This window comes from Vespa crabro, chromosome 18, assembly GCF_910589235.1.
Source record: "Vespa crabro chromosome 18, iyVesCrab1.2, whole genome shotgun sequence".
NCBI lineage: Eukaryota > Metazoa > Arthropoda > Insecta > Hymenoptera > Vespidae > Vespa > Vespa crabro.
The window spans coordinates 5,198,192-5,222,943 of NC_060972.1; the positions used below are offsets into that span (position 1 = coordinate 5,198,192).

At 41.0% G+C, this 24,752-nt stretch overlaps 3 protein-coding genes across 17 annotated transcripts in view; 1 reads left to right on the top strand and 2 right to left on the bottom strand.

The window, feature by feature from the left end:
- Positions 1-773: 773 nt before the first annotated feature.
- On the bottom strand, positions 774-17,650 carry LOC124430382 (probable G-protein coupled receptor CG31760). 7 transcript variants are annotated; one of them, XM_046976862.1, is made up of 18 exons: positions 17,150-17,650; positions 11,774-11,992; positions 11,125-11,414; positions 10,699-10,906; positions 9,104-9,338; positions 7,095-7,229; positions 6,215-6,362; positions 5,551-5,701; positions 5,336-5,468; positions 5,103-5,256; positions 4,903-5,012; positions 4,606-4,820; positions 4,373-4,511; positions 4,119-4,224; positions 3,889-4,032; positions 3,600-3,785; positions 3,177-3,455; positions 774-3,084 (listed from the first exon to the last, which is right to left on the bottom strand). In XM_046976862.1, exons 3-17 carry the CDS (start codon positions 11,389-11,391, stop codon positions 3,198-3,200), a joined length of 2,589 nt encoding a protein of 862 aa, XP_046832818.1. In that variant the 5' UTR covers positions 11,392-11,414; positions 11,774-11,992; positions 17,150-17,650; the 3' UTR covers positions 774-3,084; positions 3,177-3,197. The 7 variants fall into 7 exon arrangements, with proteins under 7 accessions (XP_046832818.1, XP_046832816.1, XP_046832815.1 ...); XM_046976860.1 differs by having other exon boundaries at positions 774-3,101; positions 17,154-17,638; XM_046976859.1 differs by having other exon boundaries at positions 774-3,101; positions 17,150-17,638.
- Positions 17,651-18,929: 1,279 nt separating this feature from the next.
- On the top strand, positions 18,930-22,978 carry LOC124430383 (PDZ and LIM domain protein 7-like). The gene is made up of 2 exons (XM_046976866.1): positions 18,930-19,226; positions 19,564-22,978. The coding sequence occupies exons 1-2, from the start codon at positions 19,128-19,130 to the stop codon at positions 19,747-19,749; spliced, it is 285 nt and encodes a 94-aa protein (XP_046832822.1). The 5' UTR covers positions 18,930-19,127; the 3' UTR covers positions 19,750-22,978.
- Positions 20,680-24,752, bottom strand: part of LOC124430381 (dual 3',5'-cyclic-AMP and -GMP phosphodiesterase 11) — a 44,435-nt gene continuing 40,362 nt past the window's right edge. For 6 of the 9 annotated variants that reach the window (XM_046976856.1, XM_046976855.1, XM_046976851.1 and 3 more), the window contains 4 exons: positions 24,609-24,718; positions 23,916-24,321; positions 23,722-23,805; positions 20,680-23,575 (listed from right to left, as the gene is read on the bottom strand). In XM_046976856.1, the coding sequence (XP_046832812.1) occupies positions 23,396-23,575; positions 23,722-23,805; positions 23,916-24,321; positions 24,609-24,718 (780 nt within the window). In that variant the 3' untranslated portion in view covers positions 20,680-23,395. Of the gene's footprint in view, positions 23,576-23,721; positions 23,806-23,915; positions 24,322-24,608; positions 24,745-24,752 lie in introns of those variants that run through there. The other 3 variants (XM_046976854.1, XR_006943749.1, XR_006943748.1) reach the window with 3 other exon arrangements.

Here is a 24,752-nt window from a genome sequence, read left to right on the forward strand (position 1 = left end):
ATGTCTTGGGTCAAATTATTCTATGAAATTTTAGCTTTTAGCTTCTCTCACGTTCTCGCTCGATTTAAACGATTGGACAATTATATACCGTGTATCATCATGGTACGCATATTAAATCGTTTTGTCGGCATTTTTCATGTTTACAAATGGCCTACGTAACTCTCCGTTGATGAACGAGAATCTTAGCGTTTGCATTTGTTTTTCTTTTTTTTTGTTTTCTTGAAACGCACGCGTCTTACGACGAGCCATACGGAGTTTCATCGAATTTCTCGGTGTATAAATGTTTTCAATTGCATCAACGTACGTTTTTTGTTTTTTTGTTTTGTTTTGTTTTTCTTTTTTTTTCATATTTAAAAGGGTTGGGGACGGGGCGGGTCGATTGACCACGAACACTAATCGACGCTTTCGTCGAAACGCGGAAGTATTCACGATAGGCGACATCGAAAGCGATCTTTCCTTCTTCCTTTCTTCGTCCTCCTTGGACGTTTTTTACGCGTCGCGAGAACAAAGGACCATTATTGTGAAAATCATTTGTCGAGCATGCCTGTGCGCGCCCTGTCATGCGTGCATACGCACGTACTACACACACACACACACACACACACACACACACACACACACACGTGTACGAGAGAACGACGTTAATTCCCGTTTTTCTATTTTACATATGACATCGGGATATTCGATGGAAAATATTTAAAAGGATCTTGTTAATCGTTCACGCCGTTCTGCCGTAATATGATCTCGAAGAATGAATTAAAGTGGACGACAAGTTTACATATCACATTTATTTTAACGTCCACTTTGTGGTTGTCACCGGATCGAACAAAGTCTGCTTGTGCTGCTCTTGAAAATATCCTCTTTTCCCTCTCTCTTTTTGTTCTTTTTCTTTTTTTCTGTTTTTTCTTTGTTTTTCTTTTTTCTTTACAAAATATAAGAAAACATATTGCGCTCGATGAGTATCGATTGGATACGCGCCGACGAAACAAAATGATCGTATTTAAGGAGATCGTTAACGTCGAGATTCAAAGCAACGATTAAAATGGGAATAAAAATGGCGACGATATAATGAAAATTGTAACATCGCTTAACTGGGCGCAAGCGTACAACACATTTTCGTCTGGATTGCCGGTTGTCATTCGAGGAACATATCTCTCGCTCGCGATTCCTCTCTGTCCGTAGTCATACGCGTCTATTTGAACGCACTTCTATCGCCTTTCATCCTCGTCCTACGACTAAGCTATAATCGCGTTTAATAAGCAGCACGTACACAATATCTCTTTTCTTATTTTTCTTACTAACTGAGCGACATACGCGTTGCGTGTATACTACAGCATGTTACTTTTTCTTAATTGTTAATTTACTTATTTACTTATATAAAGTCGCTTGTGCTTCAGTTAGAAACTATATTCGGAGGAAAAAGAAAACCGCGGCGATCCTACATAATCCTCATACGTATTATTTACTCGTGCCTACAGCGACCTTATCGTGACTTTATCGTTCAAGGCTGTATCGACCAGACACGCTTTCTTACACGCTACACGCTTTAAATTTTCAAATTGACTTGACGCTTTACGCTTCTCGGTTTTCGTCCTTCATCGGTATTCGATCTTGATACGCGAACATTTTCTTATTCTCCCTCCCGAAACGTTAATTTTAATCGATCGCTTCAATCTTAACAATTGGCGAAGACCAAAGCGACGTCCATCCGCGTTGCTACTTCATTCATAGATTTGTACGACGAATCGATCGTGAGATCGTTCGTATCGATCGGCCTCGTCTCTACGCACGTAATTACGCATCTACGTGGGTAAGTACGTGGGTCTTATCGCGCGCTTTTACCTACGTAAATATAATTGCGAGTCTCTTGTTACGTGTCGATTAAATCGCATAATCAACGGCAACGATATAAATACGATTAACATATGTTACGTCAGATAGAAACAGCGATACATCTTGCTTTCTATTTCTTATTTTTCTCGGTATATTTGCAACGGTATATAATGCAACGGTTAAGTGAAAATTGTTCGGCTTACGAGAAGGGCCGACGATGTCTTACTTGTTCTTTTTTCTCTCCGCTCTTTCTTTCTTTCATAGAAACGATAAACGCATGATTTTGCAATCGGTTAACGCAAGAAGAAACTTGTCAGACTTTCCCCTCGAAAATCGAGCACGCAAGCACTTATTGTCGTAAAATGATTTGTACTTGTGAGATGACATATAATAACGATGCATGCTCTCTTCGACGTTGCAATCGATTATTCGATAATTTCGTCACAGATTGCTTTTATCGCGAATCGGACGTTCCTCAAACGAAGAAGGATTCGAATCGGGGAATATACGTTATATACCTAATTACGTCGGGGTTACTCGACTTTAAGTGAAAGTATAAAAAGAAAGCGGCGAACGACCCTTTCGTCGCTTTTACTAGACATATTGTCAATGTACCGATTGATTCCGATGGTCGAATCGAATGCGACCTTTCGCTCTCCTTCCCTTTCTCTTCTTATCCTTTCTCTTCATTCGATCATACTCGCGAGTATTACCTTCGAACGTAGAAGGTGAATGATTAGAAGGCTGCTCTGTTAAATGAGAAAAGATCGCACGCGTGATATGGTCATATCTAGATATGAACTTTCAACGATTTAATCGAATAGAAAAATTCGGCTCGCTCGTTTGTTCTCGTCTTTCCCCTTCCCCCCCCCCCCCCCACCCCACCCGCCCCAAAAAGGAAAGTTCGTCGACGTCGCATCTTCATCGATACGATCGTTTACAGATCACTTTTCAGGGACTCTAACCCCCCCCCCCCCTCTCTCTCTCTCTCTCTCTCTCTCTCTCTGCCTGTCCATGATCAAGGAGTGTGTCATCTTGGAAAGAGCCGATTAGCCAAGGTTTCAAAGGAACGAGACGTACGAGACGAGACGACCAGGTGTGAATCGTCCGTTCGAAGGGAACCTGTCGTCCTGGTCGACATCATCAAGAGACAAGCACTTTCGAGTGCTTTCCCTTTCTTCCTCGTGCGAGGAGGACGCACGAGAACGTATTCGTCTCTTCTTTGACTTTTCAGCCGAATCGATGTATTGTCTTCGTCACAACCATATCTGCGTCGTTAAAAGAAAAAAGTCAGTCCTTTTGATACGAGAAATTGCGTGATAATTATTCTCAAATTTGTTCACCTCTTCGCTGTTAACCACTAGTCAGACTTTTTCGCAGCTCGAATGAGGTAGCTCCCTCTGTTCCGCTTCTTGCTGCTGAGACGTATCCTTTTCCTTTTCCCTTTTCTCTCTCTCTCTCTTTTCTTTCTCCTTTCCTTTCTCCTTCTCCCTCTCCTTTCCGGCCTTCCTCTCTCGAAGCATCTCCATTCTTCTAGCTCGATGCAAGCTCCCCGAAGGAAAGGTCGAATCTTCGACAGCCGCGGCCGCGGCCGCTGACGCTCCTCGTTCCACCGCGCTCTGCTCGATTATTTAATATCAATTTATTTCTCCCCAAAATATATCTTCTCTCTCTTCGAGGGAAGGGAGGAAAGAGGATCTTTCATTTTTACCACCTCGAAGGTGTAGGAAGAGAAAGAGGGGAAAGAGGACGACTTAGGTACATACTTTTAAAATAAAACTGGCGGTCGAGCTCTTGCCTATCGGACTTTGCGCCGCCGAAGGATGACCGTGAGTGTGGTGGCCATGGGCGCTGAAATATCCGCCTACTTTAGGCTTGATGTGCCTGTTGTGCATCTCCATGTGAACGATTTTCATAAACTCGATCTGAGCCGCCAACTTTTGTATTTCTTCCTGAAAAGAAGACGAGAGAAAAAAAAAAGATAGAAGGAACGTTTCCTCGATCTAACGCGTCTTACGCGTGATATCCTTCGAGATATCGAGCTCAAATCAGGACCTTCAGTTCCTCGTTCTCCTGATAGAGATCGGTCGTTTCTTCGGGCACCAAGCCGATTCCGTTTAGCGAGAAACTCGCTGTGACGCCTCGGGCTCGCGCCCGGCTATCCCATTGATCTCCCTGACCTCGAAGAACTCGTATTACCTGAAAAATCGTTGCTTCGTTAAATCGTTAAATCGTTAAATCGTTAAATCGTTAATAATAATATCCGTGATTAGAGGCCGGCGTACCTTGGGTCCGAATACGAGATAAATAGTGACGGAAGTCGAAAACTGAGTACGAACGAAGCCCAGGAAATATTTCACGTCCGGTCCAGCGTGCGGCAAGAGGAAGAGGCTACGGAGGAGGAAGGGTAATAAAACGGGATTTGTCGTTTTCCTTTATTTCGTGTCTCTTTCATTATTTGATTTTTACTTTTTTTCAGTTCTTTCTTTTTTTTTTCCTCTTTTGCTCTGAATTGTTTCTTAGAAAAGAGTTTACATACTGTATGGAGATCATGAGGATGTTAACGACGGCTATGTTATAAATGGCGGTGCTTATCAGTCGTGCCTCGTTGAAGAGACTCTCGGCGTTTCGTACGTTGTAACAGACTTTTATGCCCCAGGCGAGAAATAGGATCTCTCCTTGAAAAAGAAACGAAACGACCGGATAGAGTTCCTTGTTAAAGTAATCGTTTAATCGTAAATCGTATCTTTCATAAGTTTATCGATTAATTACCAATGGCCAGGCTGTGATCCCACCAATTGTAAGAGCATTGATAAAATTTCAGACCGAGTTTATCGGCTATCACTTCCGCGTACGGTGGCGCACTGAGCGTCCATGTGCCAAGGTATATCAACATGACCAATAATATCGGTACCATCCATTGTAACAATTGCTTGTCCGTCAGTTTGACCTTGTGTGCGCTCTTAACGCGATAGGTCAGTGATACTCTGAATAGAAATAGAAAGAAAGAAAGAGAACGTAATTCGTTCGTAAGATTTTACTCGTCGTCTCGTATCCAATTATTATTACCTCCAAGTCTTCATCAGCAGGGCTGTATAAGATATGCAAAAGCCGAGATGCCTGGTCCATTTCGTGGCTATGCACGAGTACATGTCGAGTACCGGGAATATAGCCGCCATCTTTATCAACAAAAACGATACAAAAGTGAGGAAGAATGAAGGACTTGAAGGTGGCGCTTGTCCAACGAAATGCTACCCGATCGTATGTACCTCGAGATACATTATGGCGCAACCAAGTAGGGTGATGGACAGGAATATAGGCGAGGCGACTTTGAATACTTTGAGCTTACGATGTTGGTAAACATAGGCCACGAGGACGACGGTACCGAAGACGCAAAATATGGAGAATCCCAGCAGCGTGATCCTTGAAAATGACAATTACAAGACGATTTAAGGAGTCGCCCGGCCGGGAATTCGTTGCACGTTTGATTCGTTCGAAATACCTAAAGGGCCAATTGTAAGGAGCCAAGCATGGCTCCGGTCCTTTACACCTGGCACATCCCGGGGCGCAGCGTAAACATCGAAATGTTTTCACGTAATAGTCGCTAATATTCTCTTGCATCTCTTTCCATGCCGCTAAAAGAAAGGCGCATAACGTTTCTTCATATATACCAGTTTCTAATTGTCAAGCGATCGGTACTTTATTCAATCGTCCAACCTTCAACGAGAATCCCATCGAAGCCGGTTCCCCGTTGGAGATTCGTACCAGGGTAGAAACCCTGTCGACACTTGCAAACGTAAGCGCCCTTTGCCCATCCAGCGCCAACTCCGTGTTCGTTGATCTTGCCGTTGGGACTATGATACTCGCACTGTAAATAAATTTCAATTTTCTCCAATTCTTAGAGTAGGCCGTATCTCATGGTACAACCTATACTATTTATCGAGATAAATTAGTCCGACGTAAATTTTGTCTATTCCGTTGTCACAAAATTGTAGATAAGGCGCGAAGGAGAAAGAAGCGTTTAAAAAAAGAGTTCGTTTCCAAAGCGTCCTCATCTAATTACAATTATATCCGATACTATTGCACTTTTATGATCAAAATATCGCGCTATCTTCATCGTACTGAGACGAGCTTTCATCGTGATCGGGCCGAGAGCACGCTGGTTGGCACGTTGCTTGGAATAATTTATCAGAATTTCAGAAGAGCCGACCTCTTTGCGTCCCTCGTCTATATAAGACGGTTTCTTCATTACCAAACATGCATGTTCTAGGCCCTCAGCGAAAAACGACGTGTGTGTGTGTGTGTGTGTGTGTGTGTGAGAGAGAGAGCACGCGCGACGTTTCGTTAGTGTTTTTTTGTCTGTGGAAAATACTTTTATTACCTGCGTCGTATCGTCCTGACACTTGTGGGTGCCTCTAAAGGATGCTATTTGATTACTCGACGATGCGCTATCGCCATAGGGGGATGCATTGCATTGATTCACCTCCAAGCCGCTGATATCAATATCCATGCTCAAAAATTCTCGCACACTTGGGAGAAATAAACAACGGCAAGATTTATTTTCTAAATGGCATCGAAACTTTGAATGATCGTAAAGCCGGATCTAAAGGCGTGGGATCTAGATAAGATTTCTTTGCTTATACGGGAATATATGTGGATTGCCCTATCGTAATATTTTTCATATACAATGTACAACGTACGAAGCTGCATTATTACTAACGATTAAAAACGGAAGAAGCAACTATTGTAAACTTCGTCCCGAGGGACGAATCGGTGGAAAGCCAATTTCGCGAGGCAATACGCGAATCGCTCAGTCTGCTTCTTAAACGATTGATCCGAAAACGATTTGTCGATTAGATATTAACAATTACGATTAATTCGTTCGTTCCTCTTTGATCGTCGATCTTTATCAGCCATCTCAATAAACATTCTTTGAAAACGTTTACCATCTTCATTTTTCGATCGAACGCTCGTTTTTATCTCCAACTTTAGATTTCCACCGAGACTCCCCGACGTATCAAGAGTTTCAGAGTTTTCAGTTTTCCTACGTACAAGAGATCAAAGTTTAAGAAACTAGAGGAGAGTTACGAAACTGCGGACGATAAGTAGGAAGGAAGTATGTAGGAGGGATGGGTTGAAATTTAAGCAATATATAAGAATATAGGAGACAGCGGTATATATATATATATATATATATCTGAAGTATATAGAAGAGGGAAGAAAGAGGGATCGGAGGTAGGAAGAAATAGGGAAGTACGAACCCATGTCGAGAATCCGGGGGGCGCACGTTGACGCTGTACGAGATGAGCCATTGGCGAGTCTTGCAGGAGAAATACGGGATGGTCCACCAACCCCTGTAGGATTCAATCGGCGGTGACTGCATGAACTTCGGTGACCTGAGATCACACGCAAACGCCACACAACCGTCATAGAAACTTCGACCTCTTTTAAACGCGCGTGCTTCGTGCAACGCGACCCCGATCCGTGATCGCCGATCTCTTTCTTAAGCCCCATCCCCCCGCCCGCCTCCAACCCAACCCAACCACCGCGCGCGCCATTTTGCATTTTGCATTTACCTCTTTGCATTTACCTTTGGCGTGCCTTTTGCTTCTTTTGGCACTTCACGGCCATCCGAACGCAAACGTTCCTCCAAACGATCTCGCTCCGACACGACATCGCTCTTGGCCTCTCCGATATGAACCCTAACAAAATTGTTTACACTATTGTTGCTCACTTTTTACAACCTCGCGTTATTCCTGAAAGGGCGCTCCGGGTTTTCGCGGTCAATCGAATCAACTACTTTCGATCATTTCTTTAGCATTTCACGTTAATAATTCGTATCGATTATTTTTCTTAGGAATCGACGTGACGATACGAGTGTGGAAGACGTGTCGTGTCGAATCGTCATCGGAACAACGTTGCTTACCAAACATATTACGAGCGAAATAACGTTACTCGCTAAGTCTTCGTGTATCGAGTTTCTATGACCTGACGCTCGTACGGGATGATGAAGGACGAGATGAATGATCGTGGAGCGCCTACGAATCCCTTTAACGATACCCGTTCTTCTTCGATAGAACGTACTCTTTGCAAGAAAGAAGATAGATATCTTATAATCTATAAATAATATAGATTAAGGGTCGAATTCGATCAACAATCGTCTACGCGAACTTTTTCTCTTTTCTTTTCTTTTCTTTTCTTTTTTGGTACGTTCTACCGTTCGGGGAAACGGGGCAGGGGAGCAGGGGCGGGGGGTGGGAGCGGGTAGGGGGCAGGATGCAAGATTTTAATCTAAGAAAATGAGTCTGGTGCTGAATCGATTCGGCAGTGCGTGTGCGTGCGTGCGTGCGTGCGTTCGTGCAGATTAATCATTCGAACGATTAAAAGAGACAGGCTTTTCTCGAGTCTTCGATCCTTCGAGCTCTATGAGAGCTCGGGAAACGAATAATAAAATACTTGCACGGACGAACGTCATGGAATTTTTCTTTTTATGTCGGATCAACGAAGGCGGTGCTGAAAGAAAGACATTATTTAAGAAAAGTAATGTCTTTGTCGCTCTCTTTTTTTTTTCCTTTTCTTTTTTTCTTTTATATAACTCACGCTAATCCTCAAATTTTATTAGCTTTCGCGACCGCTCTAAATAAATTCGCAGTGCATTCGCAGTGCATTCGCAGTGATCTAAGCTCAAATTCTTTTTCTTCTTTACCGGCGAATCTTTTTATTTCCGAATAAACCTCGTGCGAAACTTTACACGTATATCTATTCGCAAAAACGACGCCATCGTTAGCATCGCGAATTCGTTCGAGAAAAGCTTGCTCTGATGACAACGATGAGAAAGAGATGAGGGACAATAGGAAGAGATCTAACACTAAATCTTGTACCACAATTAGCTTTCTCTCGCCTGCATCGATTTCATTTTCACCTATGTCGGAAAAGAAACGAGGAGCTTATTCTTTTATGGTTCATCCTCGTATCGCGTATCAAATTGGACGTGCGTAATATCGTGGAAACATTTGCATTATTCCTTAATTTGCAATTCCATTTAAGTAATATCTGATGTAATTATAACGAATATATTTTCGATGCTCTCGTTTCTTCTATATTAAGATTTAATTAGAAAATAAGATGACTAGAGATGACTAGAATAGAGATATAATGGAGGATAGAATGAGATAGGTGTTAATAATAAGTGACGTGGACGACGGAGAACGACGGAGACAAAACGACAGGGAAAAATCGTCCGAAGGAAGGAAGGAAGAGACCGTCGAACCTTAATCCCGAGCTAGCACCAGCATTTTCGAACCAGGGTAGACTCGGATCCGGCCTGGATCCTGCCTGTAGAGCATGGCCTTCGACCTCGATCGGTTCGCCCACGCTTCCGGGACTCCTCTTGAGCCACACGGCGTTTATCACCGTCCCGGTAGATGCGTTCAATGCGATCACTCTTGCTTCCACGGCGTCGTTCACCGAAAGGAGCAACGATTTCGCCAAGACGCCCAAAAAACCTACGGACGTAATCGTTCGTTTTTCCTGAATCTTTTCGTAATAATAAATCCTAATGACAATCGACGACAACGTTCTTAGACGTTTTAATATTCGCGTACGTCGATTATCCAAGAGGAATAAGTGCTTAAGAAGGAAAAAGAAGAGCTATGAGCCAGGAGTATGGTATTTTCGGAGTACGGTATGCGCAACGCAGGTGGTAAGGTGGGGCTTCGTGAGTCGGGAGATCGATAGACGGCCGGCCGAGCATCCGGTCTCTCCTCCACACTCTCGTTACCCTTCTTCCTTCGCAAAACCATTGAAATTCTGTTCAAACGTGAGGCTACCCGACTACCCCGGCACGTGCCTATTTTATATTGTCCATCCTCCGGAATAATATTATCAATTGTAGATGGGTTATAAATAATGCGCAACCGAGAGATACCCCGACCGCTTCAAACACAATGCCTCTCTCTACGAGAACGTATTCTTAGAAACACGCGATAACACGTTCCGTCGAATGACGTATCCAATGAGCCTGCGTATTCGTGAATACTGCACAACCAACTACATATTACTATCTTACTTTCTTTTCCTTTTCTGCGAGCAAGACCCGATTGGATCACTCCAGAGAGAGAGAGAGAGAGAGAGAGAGAGAGAGAGAGAGAGAGAGAGAGAGAGAGAGAGTCGAAGAGTGAAATATTTCGATCCACTTTCGAATTTTCCTTTCCTTTTCTCTCCACAACGGGAGATTTTTCCCGTTAGATCAGATTTAGCGTCTAGAGCTATGCCGGAAACGTAGCTCTAATGAGGCTCTCGTGGAAGCGTCGGTCTTGGCTTTATGCGTTATATTTAAAAGGGAGGGAAAAAAAGGAAGAAAGAAAAAAAATAAAAAGAAACAAAAAAGTAAGGACGACGTAAAAACGAAAAAGTAAGAGAAGAAATATGTCGAAGACATACGACACGAGCAACAGGTGACGCGCAGGTGTCGCGAAATGGAAGCAACGTGTATGAGAGAGTAGGCACGGTGCCCAATTCTACTTGAACCTTTTCGTTCTTCCGTCTAACCTTGCCACGCCCTCCCGCCGCCTTCTTTTTCTTTTACCATCGATTTAGCTGGCTCATAGATTTTCATGGAACTTAAACTATTTCGGAGTGATTCGAGAGAATCAAAAGTGTGCCAGAAAAGAAAGGAAAGAAAGGAAAGAAAAGGGAAAAAAGATCGAATTACGATTGACGGCTTCGATGACACGTTCTCGATGAAAGGAAAAATAGGAAGAGAGGAAGGACGCGCTATTTATGTTTCACGGATAAAAGTTTGTGGAACGAAGTGGCGAGAGAACGCTTACATATAAATGAGTAGACATAAATACAATCGCTCACCGTTGTGTCGTGCAACACTGGAAGGGCCGAGGTTTTGAAGCATCATGGCCGTCATATCCGTTTTCTGACGTGCCGTGTCGTAACGACGTGGATCGAGAGACGCGCCAGCTGGCAACGACTTGAAGCCTGCCGTACTCGCGCACTCGTCCCCCAACGATCCGCTGGATGCTGCCTCGATCACGTCCAGAGCTTCCTCTATATCCGTTAGCTTAGAAAATCGAATGTTCGTCGAACGTATGATCGCTGATCGTATTATGATAGCCGACGATAACGTGTTACCCGATGTTATGTACGTTAGACGTAAGTATAACTCGGGAAATGGATATAGTCGGCCATAATTAAACGACATATCGAGTAAATAATTGAATCAATTAATTAAGTCGATCACTCGACCACTTGTACGATAATCCATTAGAATAGATTTACTTTTTTGCCGTCGAATTTACTGTCCATGCTGGTGGTGGTGCTGGTGGTAGTGCTGGTAGTGGTGGTGCTGCTGCTGCTGCTGCTGCTGCTGCTGCTGGTGGTGGTAGCGGTGCTGGTGGTGGTCGTTGTAGCGGTCGTAAACAACGACGGCGCCGAGGTTGTACCAGCTCCCGCCATCGTGACGTATGCCATCATCGTCATCGTCGTCATCGTCGTCATCGTCGTCATCCTCGCAGAAAATAGAGCCAAGAGCCAGGACTTGCCCATCCCGCGTCCTGCTCATTTGCTCTCTTCGATCAAAGTGATAATAAAAGGCGAGATTCAATCTTTTCATCAAAGTCGCTTTCATCGGTCGTCCTCTCGTCGGACGGAGCTTATCTTTGAAAATGTTTCCTCCTCTTTCCAAAGATAAGGAGAGTTCTTTTTTTTCCTCCCTTCAATTGGATCATTTTTCGCGGTGAAAAAAGAAAAAGAAGCATTTTCGATGCGATTTTCTTTTCTTTTTTTTCTTTTCTCTCTTTTCGTGACAAAACATTTTCAAAGAGATATCTACAAATATTTCGATATTTTATATATTTACTTTGTCCGACAATTTCGAGACATTTTAAATCGCAAAAGGTATTTCTACATATCTGCGCACGTGTTTTACCTTCTCCGACGGGTGACGTTCAAGTGGTGCCGAGCTTCAGGCCCGGCTCCGTGGGTTGCAGGTAGAATCCTGCTAGTAATATCCTCGACATTTTTCCACCACTGCCAACGTCGTAGTTAAGTTTTTTCTTTTTTTCTCTCTTGTTTCGAGAAAGACACCTTCAATTTTCTTACTTATTTTCGGCAATCGTTAGGCGATCCTCAACGAGGATGGAACGATCTGTTTGACAAAGAAACATTATTTTTATCTTCGTCCCAGATATATTCTCGAAATAATACGTATCTCGTGGATCGTTAAATAAATAAATATAATATGTGAATTTTATTCTACGACTACTTTTATTCATCATTCATTGCGAAGGGTTTTTATTCGAGACGCGAACGACGAAATATTCAATACACTTTCTCTATATGATATCGCATATATTAGTCGATATATATTGCGGATAGAATGGATCATAATGGAGATGGCAGAGTATGCCACGCGCTGTACCGTGCTTATTGAAGGTTTGCTGGATCTCACGAGTCGTCGATCAAAGGACGTCGAATGAATATAGCAAGTATGGTTAGCGCACGGATCGTACGCGTCCATCTTTACACCGACTTTATAGAAGGCTGATTGGAGAGGCGCGAGAGAATCGAAATGCTCTCTCTCTCTCTCTCATCCATCGTCGACTCGATCGATCGACGGACTGTCTCTCATTATTCAACGGTATGAAATCCCATTTTTATTTAGATTTATTCAACTTCATGTAGATTTGCAATTTATTTTATTATATTCGTATCCGCCCTTGCTACAACTTTTTCTTTTCCTTCGTTTCCCTCCAAATTTTATTTCCTTCTTAAAGCTCCACCGTATACGACGCTTTTTTACTCGATTAGAACGAGGCAAGAGGCGTCCTAAGCTTGTATATAAGTAAGTTGACAAATATTTGTCAAAGGCCGGCCTTCATGGTGGACGTTCATGGTCGAGCGAATACTAATAGATATACGTACGTAGCTATACGTACGTATGTATCGAATTATACGAACGTACGTAAGGGAAATAGGTTTGACCACGACTCTCCCGCCGTAATTACGACGTTATCCTTTGGCTTTGTCATAATAATAGAAAATATTGGATCATATGAATTTTTCATCTGAAATATCAACTTTAACGGCTGTATTAATATCAATAAAATATTCATTGGCATTGTAGTGCGATCGAAGGTAGCGATTTTTGCAAATTTTTATCTCCTCAAATGAGTATTACTGAAAGAGTAAAAGCTTGCCTATGGAGGCTATAACGTAGGCTATCGAATTACAAACGATACTATATTGCTTCATAGCAATACGGGCGACTTTCAATTTGATCCGAAAATAGAATTTCTCTCTCTCCTTTTCACCCATTTCGTTTGCTCTTTTCATTCGCTCTTCTTCTTCCGCGTGCCGTATCATCCCTTCTCTGAAATGGCTCAAACTAATTTCCCCCGATGATTATAGCACCTTCGTGGATGGAGCAATAAAGTGGTCAAGATGAAGGACGCTTGAAAAAGATTTTCAAGAACGAACGTTAGCTAGGCGATATTCATTTCGATACTTTTCGAGAAGCAAGGGATATTAACAAATCGATATATAATACCAATTAAAAAATGAATAAAAATGAATATTAGGAAAAGGAAAATGTTTCGTGAAACGTGCTCGTTTCAGCAGCCTCGTCTCTTCTGACGAGTCGTTAGTATGATTTATGAAATTTTTCAGGCCATGCCGAGGTCGGCGCGTCATCGTTCGTACGCGAAGTGGCGGACTATAGCTGCCGAGTTGGAACGATCGATGGAGCTACCGCCACAACCAGTGGGCTACCGCCCACACAGCCACCCTCTGGGTCCACGTCTCCACCCTCTTTCTCTCTTATCCTGTTACATCTGTCTATTTAATCGTATACCTCTTCCATTTATTTACACATTTATGCCTATACGTATTTACGTATCTACGTATGTACATAATCTATTTATTTTATCCGAGTAGAATTCTTCTTAGAATTTTCTCTACAATTTTTTATACCTTCCTCACTTTCTTCTTCTTCATTTTTCGCCACGATAGAATTTTATTACGATATTTTGTCAGAAATAAACCGTTCTAAGTATATTGCGAAGGAAACGGTTACTAATTGCGTCGTGTATAATGAATGTTCTCGATAAAGATATTTTCATCGATGGAGGATTTTCGTTATATAAAATGAAAAAAACTTTTGTTTCCAACGTGGCCCGATAAAGGTTTAACTAATGAGATAAACGTTATCGAAGAAATTTGCGATTACGTACCCTTCACGCAGAGAGAGAGAGAGAGAGAGAGAGAGAGAGAGAGAGAGAGAGAGAGAGAGAGAGAGAGAGGGAAGCCTTATGTGAACAATAAATACATTTGAAAGCTCTCACAATTCTTTCTTTCAAATTGTTGCGAATCATCGTTCAATATAACACATAAAATTGAAACTTGAAAAATTCATATAAATTTCAGTGTCAAGGATTTACCAAGTTTGCTTTACAGGACTGCTTTCATCGATCATTGGAACGAGGTCAACATTGTCTCAAAGATTTATCGTGAATACGGAACGAACGAGCATTGTTTGTCGTTCACATTTACAAACATGAAACGAGCATCTCCCTTTCTCTTTTATTCCCTCTTTTACGTTGGTAACATTTTTAATACCTCTGTCACAAACATTCCAGTGCGAAAGGAGGATGATTTCAAACAACGTCTCGTTTTCAACATTCTATCTCTCTTTCACTTTCATCCAATTTCCTCTATCTATCATCTCTATATTTTCTCTATCTTGTTAGTCTATCTTTTTCATAAATTCTCATTATTTTTGTTCTATAACATTTTGCGAATGGAAACGAAGGAAAAACTTATTCATTGAAATAAAGGAAAAAAGAAAAAAAGAAAATAAAAGACAGCAGGAGAAAAAGTTGAATTTTTTTTTTTTTTTTCCATATTGAAATAGCGTGGCACGAGGGATGCAAATAAAAAGATCCGACTTTCCTCTGGTGTCTATTTTATTTTATCGAAATAAAAAAAATTAAAGAAACAGCAGAAAAAAAGGTGGAACTTTTTAGTTTGCATCGCTCGTGCCACGTCTATACGTCTATATCTCTATACGCGAATAATTGTCGATAATGGCTATTTTCATTATACGCACACATAAACGCAAGCTGTCGTATTCCCTTCGTTATTTTTACTCCCTGGAACTGTCAGTTTTCTCTTTCTTGTATGCGATCCGCATCATGGCTCTCTCTCTCTCTCTCTCTCTCGTGCATGCCACATCGTATAACGTGTATATATAGACACTCGATAATTATCAGTCGATACAATTTCAACCCTCCATGTTGGCGAACCACCAGCAGCGTTTTCCGTCGTCTCTATAGTTTCATGCTGAGTCGTCTTTGGTAACGCCCATTGCGAGGGTTGTTCGACTCGTAGTAAATGCTTGTAATCGAGGATGACTGCACATAAGCCTCTCTTTTCTTGAATTAGCTCACCATAGGCGCTACAAATTGAGTACCCCGTCTCTCTTTCTCTCTCTCTCTCTCTCTCTCTCTCTCTCTCTCTCTCTGTTTCTATCTCCCTCGACCTTCCTCGATTATCTTACGATTAGTTTCCCAATGACGTTCGAACACGCAAGCTTGCTTTGGCCACTCGAAAAAATGACGCTCCAAATATAATCGCTCGTAATTAGAGCGTAATTTCGAGTCTTTTCGGAACGACGATTAAATTCTTATAGAGACGGAGTAATGTACCTACGTTTTGTCGTGAGCTATAATAATATCTTCCTAATATCACGCTTTCAAATGCTATTCGCCCGACATTAGTTTCGATATCGTCTCAATTAATAGATCAAATGGTGGTGTATGCGCGCACGATATAATAATTGGAACTCTCTATAGAATATGATCGAACGTATCTTTGAGATATATTTTTTGAGATAATTCGACTTTTGGAATATTTGCATGGTTGATGATGCGTTGAGAGAGAGGGAGAGAGAGATTCTAAATATTCGAGGGTCCCAACGAGAGGCAGCTATTAAGGCCAACAACGGATTTTAGGAAAAATCGATAGGCCAGTTAGAGCGTGGCTGTGGATATCTATCTGTTAAGCCTTCATTTTTTTTTAAACTCCAAGTCAAGTGCATTTCTCTCCATTCAATTTTTATCATGTCTGATAACTGTTTAGGGTATTCAAAAATAAATATATCGATGATATATTATTACGTTAATAAAGTAGGATAACGAGGGAACACGATGTTTACGGGATGAAAATGCTTTGCGTCTTTGGACATGATAGAAAAATAGGACGTAATAGGACCGGCTGGAAATTTATAGTTTTCATTAGCATGAACGGCAATTTCGTAGCTCGCTTGTCACCAATTTGCCGCTTAGCTTATATTGCCCATCGAAAGTACGAAATATTTCCTTTCCCTCCTATCGTAACTCATACTAAACGTTCGACCTATTTCGCGCGCGGTCGCAAAGTTTTTTCCTTTCCTTTTGATTCGGTGAAAATCGACAAATACAATATAGGAAAGGAAGCATCCGGGCGCGGATTATTAGGTTCCAATTCTCGTTCCAATTCTCGTTTCAATTCTCGTTCGAGTTCCCGTTCTGGTTCCAACTAGCTTTTAAAATACATCCTGACGGCAACGGTTGGCCGCAGATTTACTTAAAAGTTTTATCATTGATTATGCAAATCGGTGGCGTAAAATGATCTTCTAAGAGATCGCTAAGAAATTTATTTAAGCTCGTCGCAATACAATTACGGTCGTAAGCGAGTAGACGAAGGAAAATTCTTTTTATCGTACATTGATGAAAAAATAGTCTAGCGAAAGAGACGTATTTTTGATTCGTTAAAATATTTTCTCCTTTCAAAGTTGACGTTTTAATGGATAAGCCTTAAAGATATACATACGATCGAAGAGGAAGAGAGGATTACGAGTATGCACACACACACATATATCTTCATAAAGATATCGGTCGATTAAAATGAAACAACGATAAATGCTTTCTCCGACGATAGTGCATGAAGAAACGGTTACATGATAAATGAAAAAAAATGGTCGAAAATATTGTATAATACACCGTCGATATAAACTGTTGCGCATATTCTTCGAAGCACTTTCGAACACCTCGACACCTGCTCGTCGTTAAAAGCTTAACGCTTCAAAGATTAAAGAGTTTCAAAAAGTTAGGCGCAAATGAGGGCGCGTAGATCGATAGAAGCTCGAGGAGGACTTATCAAGATGCAAAAATGCGATTGGATATGAAGTTGGATATAAAGTTGTGAAAAAGAGGTAGATCGATGAAAAGGTGGTGACACCGAGCGGACCAATAATAACAACACTTACATACATTGGACGCATGCCATTTTTCAGATCTAAACTCATTCCCCAAACTTTGTATCACCGATCATGGAGCCCAACAGGTACGCGTTAGCATAGGACGTTCCGTATCGAGATCGAAAGAGACGAATTAAGGACGGCGTTGCCGAGGATCATTCCTTTTCGACGTTGACACGCGCGACGCGAGAAATTGCAAGGATTTGCACCAAGATTCGCATACAGCGGATCGAAAGCGGGACGAACGGCGGAGGAAAGGCTAGGTGAGTGAGATTGGTTGGGAAGGGGAGAGAAAGAGAAAGAAAAAAGGAAAGCTAGATGGAGAGATAGAGAAGGAGGGACGCTAGACAAGGATATGTAGAACTTGTATTAGGGTAAAGGAAGAAAAGAGAGACAAAGAGCCGAGCTACGATCGGTGCAGCTGCAACGAACGAGGACTCGTTCGTGACTGCTTAAAGCCCACTCAGCTGTGTAGCTGGGATCGGGGCGTGCGCCCTCGCGTGCGCCCTCGCGTGCGCCCTCGCGTGCGCCCTCGCGTGCGCCCTCGCGTACGCCCTCGCGTGCGCCCTCCGAGGGATCAAACTTTGCCTCTACTTGTGGAAATCCACGGGGAACTGCTTACTCAGTTTCCCACACCACTCTTTCATCCACACGGCTCTTTCGTCGTTTCCTTTGCCTTCTTCTTTGGCAACGACGACGACAACGAGTGCTACGCGAGAGCTACTGCTTTTCTTTTTTTTACCAGTACACGAAATTCTCGAGAGGACACACTTCGAAAAAGAGAAGAGAGAGAGAGAGAGAGAGAGAGAGAGAGAGAGACGTCGGATTATATCGACTAACTCTTTTCTCTCCCTCTCTCTCTCTCTCTCTCCCCCTCGGCTTACCTCATTCCACCCCTTCGTTGAAACGGCTTTTAATACATTTTTCCAGTGGTTGGTCGAGTGCGTTCTCCAGCGGTAAATCGTTTTTAAATAGCCTTTTGAATACCTGCATATCATTTGAGAGAAAGACGATACACGCTAGTTTCAAGTCAAATCATTTGAGTTAAAGCTTCATTCATTCGAGTAGTCCGACGATTTTTTTTTTTTTTTTTTTCTAATACTTAGCTACATACATTTAGCTACTTACATTTTTTGTTCGCACACTCGACAAATTCGACGATAAAACGAGTTCACGCTCGCCATTAGACTAATAGATAAAATTGCTGCTATCCGTTGGTTTATGGTCGACTATCGAGGTTATTAAAGCTCGCGAAAAATTCTTTAATCTTTTCTTTGTGGGACACTTTGATGTCAACGTTGTTACATCGAATAAAATAGAAAATATTTTTGTAAAGAAGAAAGGGTTACCGTTTGTTAATGGAATCATTTAACGGAAACATTCCTTCGAAGTAATGAACTCGATTTTTCGATCTAGAGATCACGATTACTAATTGATCGATCAGCTTTCTAATGAGTAAAAATATTTAGATATATTTAGGTATATTTAGAAACGAGCAAACGAAAACGTTGGCATCGTTTGACCACCTAAGGATCGGTCAGCGCTTATATAGATAACATTATCTAGGGTATGAGCTAAGAGATAATGACCGAAGAAATCGTCATTAGCGCCGACCGAGGCGACCATCGTTTATTTACGTATAGACGAGATCAGTGTCGTCAGATCTCGCGGTATCGTCGTGTCGTACGTGCGGCGTCGATAGTCGACAATCTTCGAGACTTCGTGTTTAAAGATCTCGTAAAATTTCTTTTCTTCTTCGAATCTATCGGTGAGTGTCAGCTCGCAAGAGATATCTCCTCTTAATAGAGATCGTATATATATATACATATATATATATATATATATATATATATATTTTTTTTATTTCAAATCTTTTCTCATAGATATATTTGCACTTTCCCTCGTGGCAAACGATAACGTTTATATTCTTTGTCATTGTCTTCCCGATTTCAGATATTCGATTTAGAAACAAATCTATCGACCAATTATGTCGGTTGACATTAAACTTTCGAGAAACGATGCTCAACCTTGGGGCCTTCGTCTTTCCGGAGGGGTGGATTTCAGTTTTCCTTTGACAGTCGTCAGGGTATGATTTAATAGACGAACGTACAATTTTTATTTGCGTCACGTTAGACAAGTCCTTTCTTTCGTTGCGTCAATGCAATGTGGATGATTATTTTGTCAAGTACGATTTCCATATTTCAACGTCCCTGTGAAAATATAATTATTTCATAGCAAAGTATTGATTTCTTGTACGATCCACGATCGTTCTAATACACGTACGATGAAATAGCTATGCCACAGTTGCAGCGCTCGTCTCTAATGAAGAAAAGAAAAAGGACGAGATTAATCGTTGATTAATACGTTAAAGATATTAAATCTCGTTGGTGGTAATGCGATATTTGTATTTTTTGTTGCGAAAGGTAACAATCGGAGGGCTGGCCGATAAAGCTGGCTTACGAGCGGGTGACGTGGTGATCAAATTGAATGGAGAACCTATGCATCAGCTGACACATGCCGACGCTCACAATAGACTTGTCAATGCTGGCAACGAGTTCGAGCTGACTGTCGCACGAGATCGTATAATCCGTAACGTTCCCCAACAGTAGAACCGCTTTTCATCCTTTATCATTCCCTTACATCCTTTTCTTTCCTTCTACCCTTCTCGTCAATTTTCACGATCGCATTGTACGAAAGAAATAGACGCATATTTGAAATAAGAGACCTTTTCAAATATTTCGCTATAGCGGCGATTTAATAATTCGTTTTCACCGAATAGAATAAGAAGAAGAAGAAGAAGAAGAAGAAGAAGAAGAAGTTGTTTATCGAGGCATGCTCGCGCGGCATCTGGCAACGTTAACCAAGGTCCATTCGGATGAGCTTGCGACATTCTTGTTTCGTCCAATGTGCGCTTGATTGACCTACATCGCGGTATACAATTTGTCAACTATCGATCCTAACTCGAAGCGATCGCCTGGCAACGACAACGGCGTGCTTTTCGACCACTCTCTCGTCCCTTCTCTCTACCTCCCCCCTTCTCCTCCTCTCTCTCTCTCTCTCTCTCTCTCTCTCTCTTTCTCTCTCTCTCTTCGACCACTCGAGAGCGAACCTTTTTAAGATCCAATTAGTTGATCCACTTTGGACGGCAAGAAGCAAACGTTAAGTGCACCTTATCCGCAAACCTCGATGCACCACCTTTCCTCTTTCCAAAGAAAATCGTCCATTCTCGAGAAGCCCGCTGGTAGGTCTTCGTTTAGATCAGATAATTGAGACAAAAGGACAGCGTTTATAATCTCGACATTAATATTATCGCGATATTGAAAGATTAGACGACGACTCGAATTTTCTCAGAATCCTTCAACTGTTTTTTTACCAACGAAATCTCACCTTCGTTCCTTATCCTCTCGTAATCTCTCTCCGTAAGGGGAGAGGCAAATTGCAATCCGTGTTTCTTCAATCGATATGCAATAGTTATCGATCATCGTTGTACATGCGTCATTGAAAACTTGGACATGGGCAGAAAAACGAAACGATAGTTGTTCACGTGTATCGCACATAACTTAATTTTCTTTTAATATATTAGATATCGTTCATATAATATGACTTTCGTGCTACCATTAAGCGTGGCACGATAAACGGTCTTGTGTGTGTATGTGTGTATGTGTGTGTGCCATGTCGCACGCCTTTCGCATCGTATCGTATCAATAATTTACACAAAAATTATACAATACAACATCCTGTTTTCTACTCTTTCATTACGTTATATGCGCGCTTGATTACACTCACACAACGCATCTTCTTCTAAATAATATATTTCTCATTTCTTTTTCTTTATTCTCACCGTGTCGCGATCGGCGAGAGAGGGACTAAGGTTTTGGGATCGATAATAAAAAAGAAAGGACACTTTCGTAGATACAAGAGGAACACGTAGAAAAAGAAAAACGCAAACTAAGACTATAACGTATTCGTATAAGTAATAACGCTCACACACGTAGGCGTATCTCTCTGATTAATATTTTCATCGACTCTTGAAGTTTCGTCTCTTTTTAAAAAATCAATTTAACATCTGTCGTAAAGAAAGATGATAACCAATGGTCCTTACGATCGGTCGATCGTACACGATCACTCCAATATTTTTCGCAGAAAGTGTGCTTGGAAAGTTGACAATTATTCCAGTTAATATTCCTTCTTTGATTTCACGTGGTCAATTATATCGAATTGTATCGAGTTATATCGATCTCGAAAGATTACAAGAATTATATATAGATACGATAGGATAAACTTATCAGATCCTTGAGCCCGATTATTCCAGATATTATTTTATTGTTATTATTATTATTATTATTATTACTATTATTATTATTAATCTTATTATTCTTATTCTTATTCTTATTCTTATTCTTATTATTATTATTATTATTATTATTAGTATTATTAATATTATTAATATTATTATTATTAACATTATCATCGTCATCATCATTATTATTTATTAATTTTGATAAGCTTATGGAAAATGATATGTTCGATTTATACGTGACACACTCCGTTCGTTCTCTTTATTTTTTTCTTTTTTTGTTCTTTTTAATAGTACAATGATCAAAACATGATCATCGTCGGTTTCATGTCTATTTTCAAATGACTTTCAAAAATTTACGATGAATTCTCGCAAATTTATTTCACATATGTTCCTTCTTTCCTTTTTCTTTTTTATTTATTCATTTATTTTTGTTTCTTATATCATCTCTCACTTTGTCGAGTTTTCGTTTCTTCGTCACAAACAGTTTTAATAATTCTTTCGAACTAAAGGGAACTTTAAAGGTTCCATTATTTAAATCACATCTAATGCGGATTATTACGGCGATACGATTAGCGACATGATGAGAATTTCTTAAAGCTTAATCGCAAAGGTAAGATTTTCAAAAAAGATTAACTATAGATGTATATATCTAACATTATGTATGATCATCGTCTGGACTCGGGTGGCCGTTGTTACTTATATTCGATCCGATATAAAGGATATATCATCGTGATTTGACAGATTTATGCGAGGAAAAAGGAAAACCGTGCTCTATATTCAAGGATCGAGACGTCTAAGAAGTACAACCTAGCCGCCAAAATTTTTCGAGAAAAAAGAGAGGGAAGCGAGGAAAAGAGAAGAGAAAAGAGAGACACAGATTCTCTTTCGGCTTAATCGAAGGATTTTAACTAACGGACATGAACGAGGAGAGACGATAAATATCGTTCTCGTCGTCGTTCAGCGATCGATCTCGATATATGTAAATGTGCACTTTGGTATACGAATATACATTCATACATGCATACATACATGCATACATACATACATACATACATACATACATACATACATACATACATACATACATACATACATACATACATACATACATACATATATACATGCATACAACATACATATTCGTATAATTTTGTATATATAATTGCATATACATACAGGCACGCACGCCGCACGCACGCACTTAGCGTCATTATGCACATCGCGTTTGCGTCCATTGGTTTTATAAGAGATCCTTATAAATACGAGCGAGAGGAAAAACGAAAACGATCTTTCGCGATCGCATTTCGTTTTCCTTCTTCTTCTTTTCCTTTTTTTCTCATATCATCTTCTCCATCCTCTCTCGAACGTAGAAATATTGTCATAATGTATATAGGTACAATACGGGTCAGGTACAAGAGTAGCATATCAGGATCGATTTGTCTTATTTCTTTTTCTTTTCTCTTTCGAAGAGAGGACGAAGATCGTTCTTTTATCACAAACCTTTTTTTTTATCCCGCGAGAACGAGAATAATTACAATTTTATTTTTATCGATCCTTACATTACGTAATGTTTGTTAATCGTAACGAACGAACATATAAACGACCCATTATCATTTTTGTGTTTTTTGTTTTTCGTTTTACTCGCCGAAGAAATCACAAGAATAGGAAAGATTCTTTGACTGCAAAGCGTTGACGAAAAGCGTTGACGAAAAGCGTTGACGAAAAGCGTTGCGGCCACGAATGAAAATTTCTCGATAGATTTCTTGAAGCGGCAAAACGGCAATATTCGTTCGTTCGTTCGTTCGATCGTTCGTTCGATCGTTCGTTCTTTCGTTCTTTCGTTCGTTCGTTCGTTCATTCGTTCGTTCGTCACTCTTGTCGATGATCGAAGCGCGATCTTTTCGATCCGTTTCTGAGGCATTAAACTTTAATCGCACATGCACTGATATTAACGACTATTGATCCGCCTGTTCGTTGATCTCTTCGTTGTCGTCGTCGGATAACGTCGACGTCCTATCGTGATTCGTGCAATTTTCCGTCTGACACTTGGACTCTGCAATTTCCAACCAGTGTCGCTTGTTGTTCGTGACACCTTCGACCAAGGGCTCCAATTTGTCCGATAGTAAAGCGAATGCCTAGAAAAAAAAAAATATATATATATATATATATATTTTTTTTTGTCTTTTTTCTATATGTCTATCACAAGTGCAGCGAATACCGAGAATTTATATAATCGCATATATTTCAATTAAACGGGTTGTATCAAAGTATGAGTTCATACCTCGTATATGGGGAGGCAAATCGAATCGATGAAGCCAACTTGCATCATCGGCAACTGATCCTCTTTCTCCCTATTCATAATATCCTGTAGCAAAGATCAAAGCCAATGATACGCACTTTATTTCGCAATATTCTATCGTAGAAATTGTATCGTAAAAAGAAAGAAAGAAAGAAAGAAAAGAAAAGGATCCTTACGATTGGCGTAATATTTAATGTCCGCCTTTCGATGTCGCCTTGTTCAAAAAATTCACTGCTAACCAACTCGGCCACTCTCTTCTCGACCTCCCAAGGTTTCGTGATGGCCGCCAAATCGCATACGGTCATCAGCATACCACGCAAAAGTTCACGATGATCTCCGTATGCCCAATTATAGCCGCCACCTCGCGCCAAGCTGAAAAAGGCTCCTCTCTTTCGAAAATAGACAGCAAGATCAGTTGACAGAATAGCCTCCTCGAGAACCTTGACCACTCGAGAATATTCCTCCGGTGAAAGATTCGACAAAATCTGATTACCCTGACTGCTCAGTATCATTAGACATTGATCGAAGTGGTGATGTTCCATCGTGGAAGTCGAATAAAGTTGCGCCAGCGGGGAAGAAGCCCTTGGAAAACGACAAGGGAATGGAGAGAGAGAGAGAGAGAGAGAGAGAGAGAGAGAGAGAGAGAGAGAGAGAGAGAGAGAGAGAGAGAGAGAGAGAGAGAGAGAGAGAGAGAGAGAGAGAGAGAGAGAGAGAGAGAGAGAGAGAGAGAGAGAGAGAGAGAGAGAGAGAGAGAGAGAGAGAGAGAGAGAGAGAGAGAGAGAAGAATAGAAGAAAAGAAAAAGAGAGGAACGAAAAATTTTAGATAGTTTATCGCTCGATTTAATTTATTTTTATTTTTAAATACGTACTTGATTTGAAAAGAATTGTTGGTACCACGATGATCGAGATCGTGACAGAGACAAGCAATGATCAAAGCGAGGCATTCGATTTCACCGAAGACTTTCCACCACTGCGTAGCCTGTGTGCGAATAAAAATACAAAGTTCTACGATC

Excerpts from the sequence above, each read along its gene's own strand:
- LOC124430382 (XM_046976862.1), bottom strand. The coding sequence starts at position 11,391 with ATGGGCAAGTCCTGGCTCTTGGCTCTATTTTCTGCGAGGATGACGACG. Across the intron at positions 9,339-10,698 it reads CAGTGTTGCACGACACAACG|GTTTTTTGGGCGTCTTGGCG; the intron begins GTGAGCGATTGT and ends TTACGTCCGTAG. Across the intron at positions 7,230-9,103 it reads GGTGCTAGCTCGGGATTAAG|GTCACCGAAGTTCATGCAGT; the intron begins GTTCGACGGTCT and ends GTGTGATCTCAG.
- LOC124430383 (XM_046976866.1), top strand. The coding sequence starts at position 19,128 with ATGTCGGTTGACATTAAACTTTCGAGAAACGATGCTCAACCTTGGGGC. Across the intron at positions 19,227-19,563 it reads TTCCTTTGACAGTCGTCAGG|GTAACAATCGGAGGGCTGGC; the intron begins GTATGATTTAAT and ends TTGTTGCGAAAG.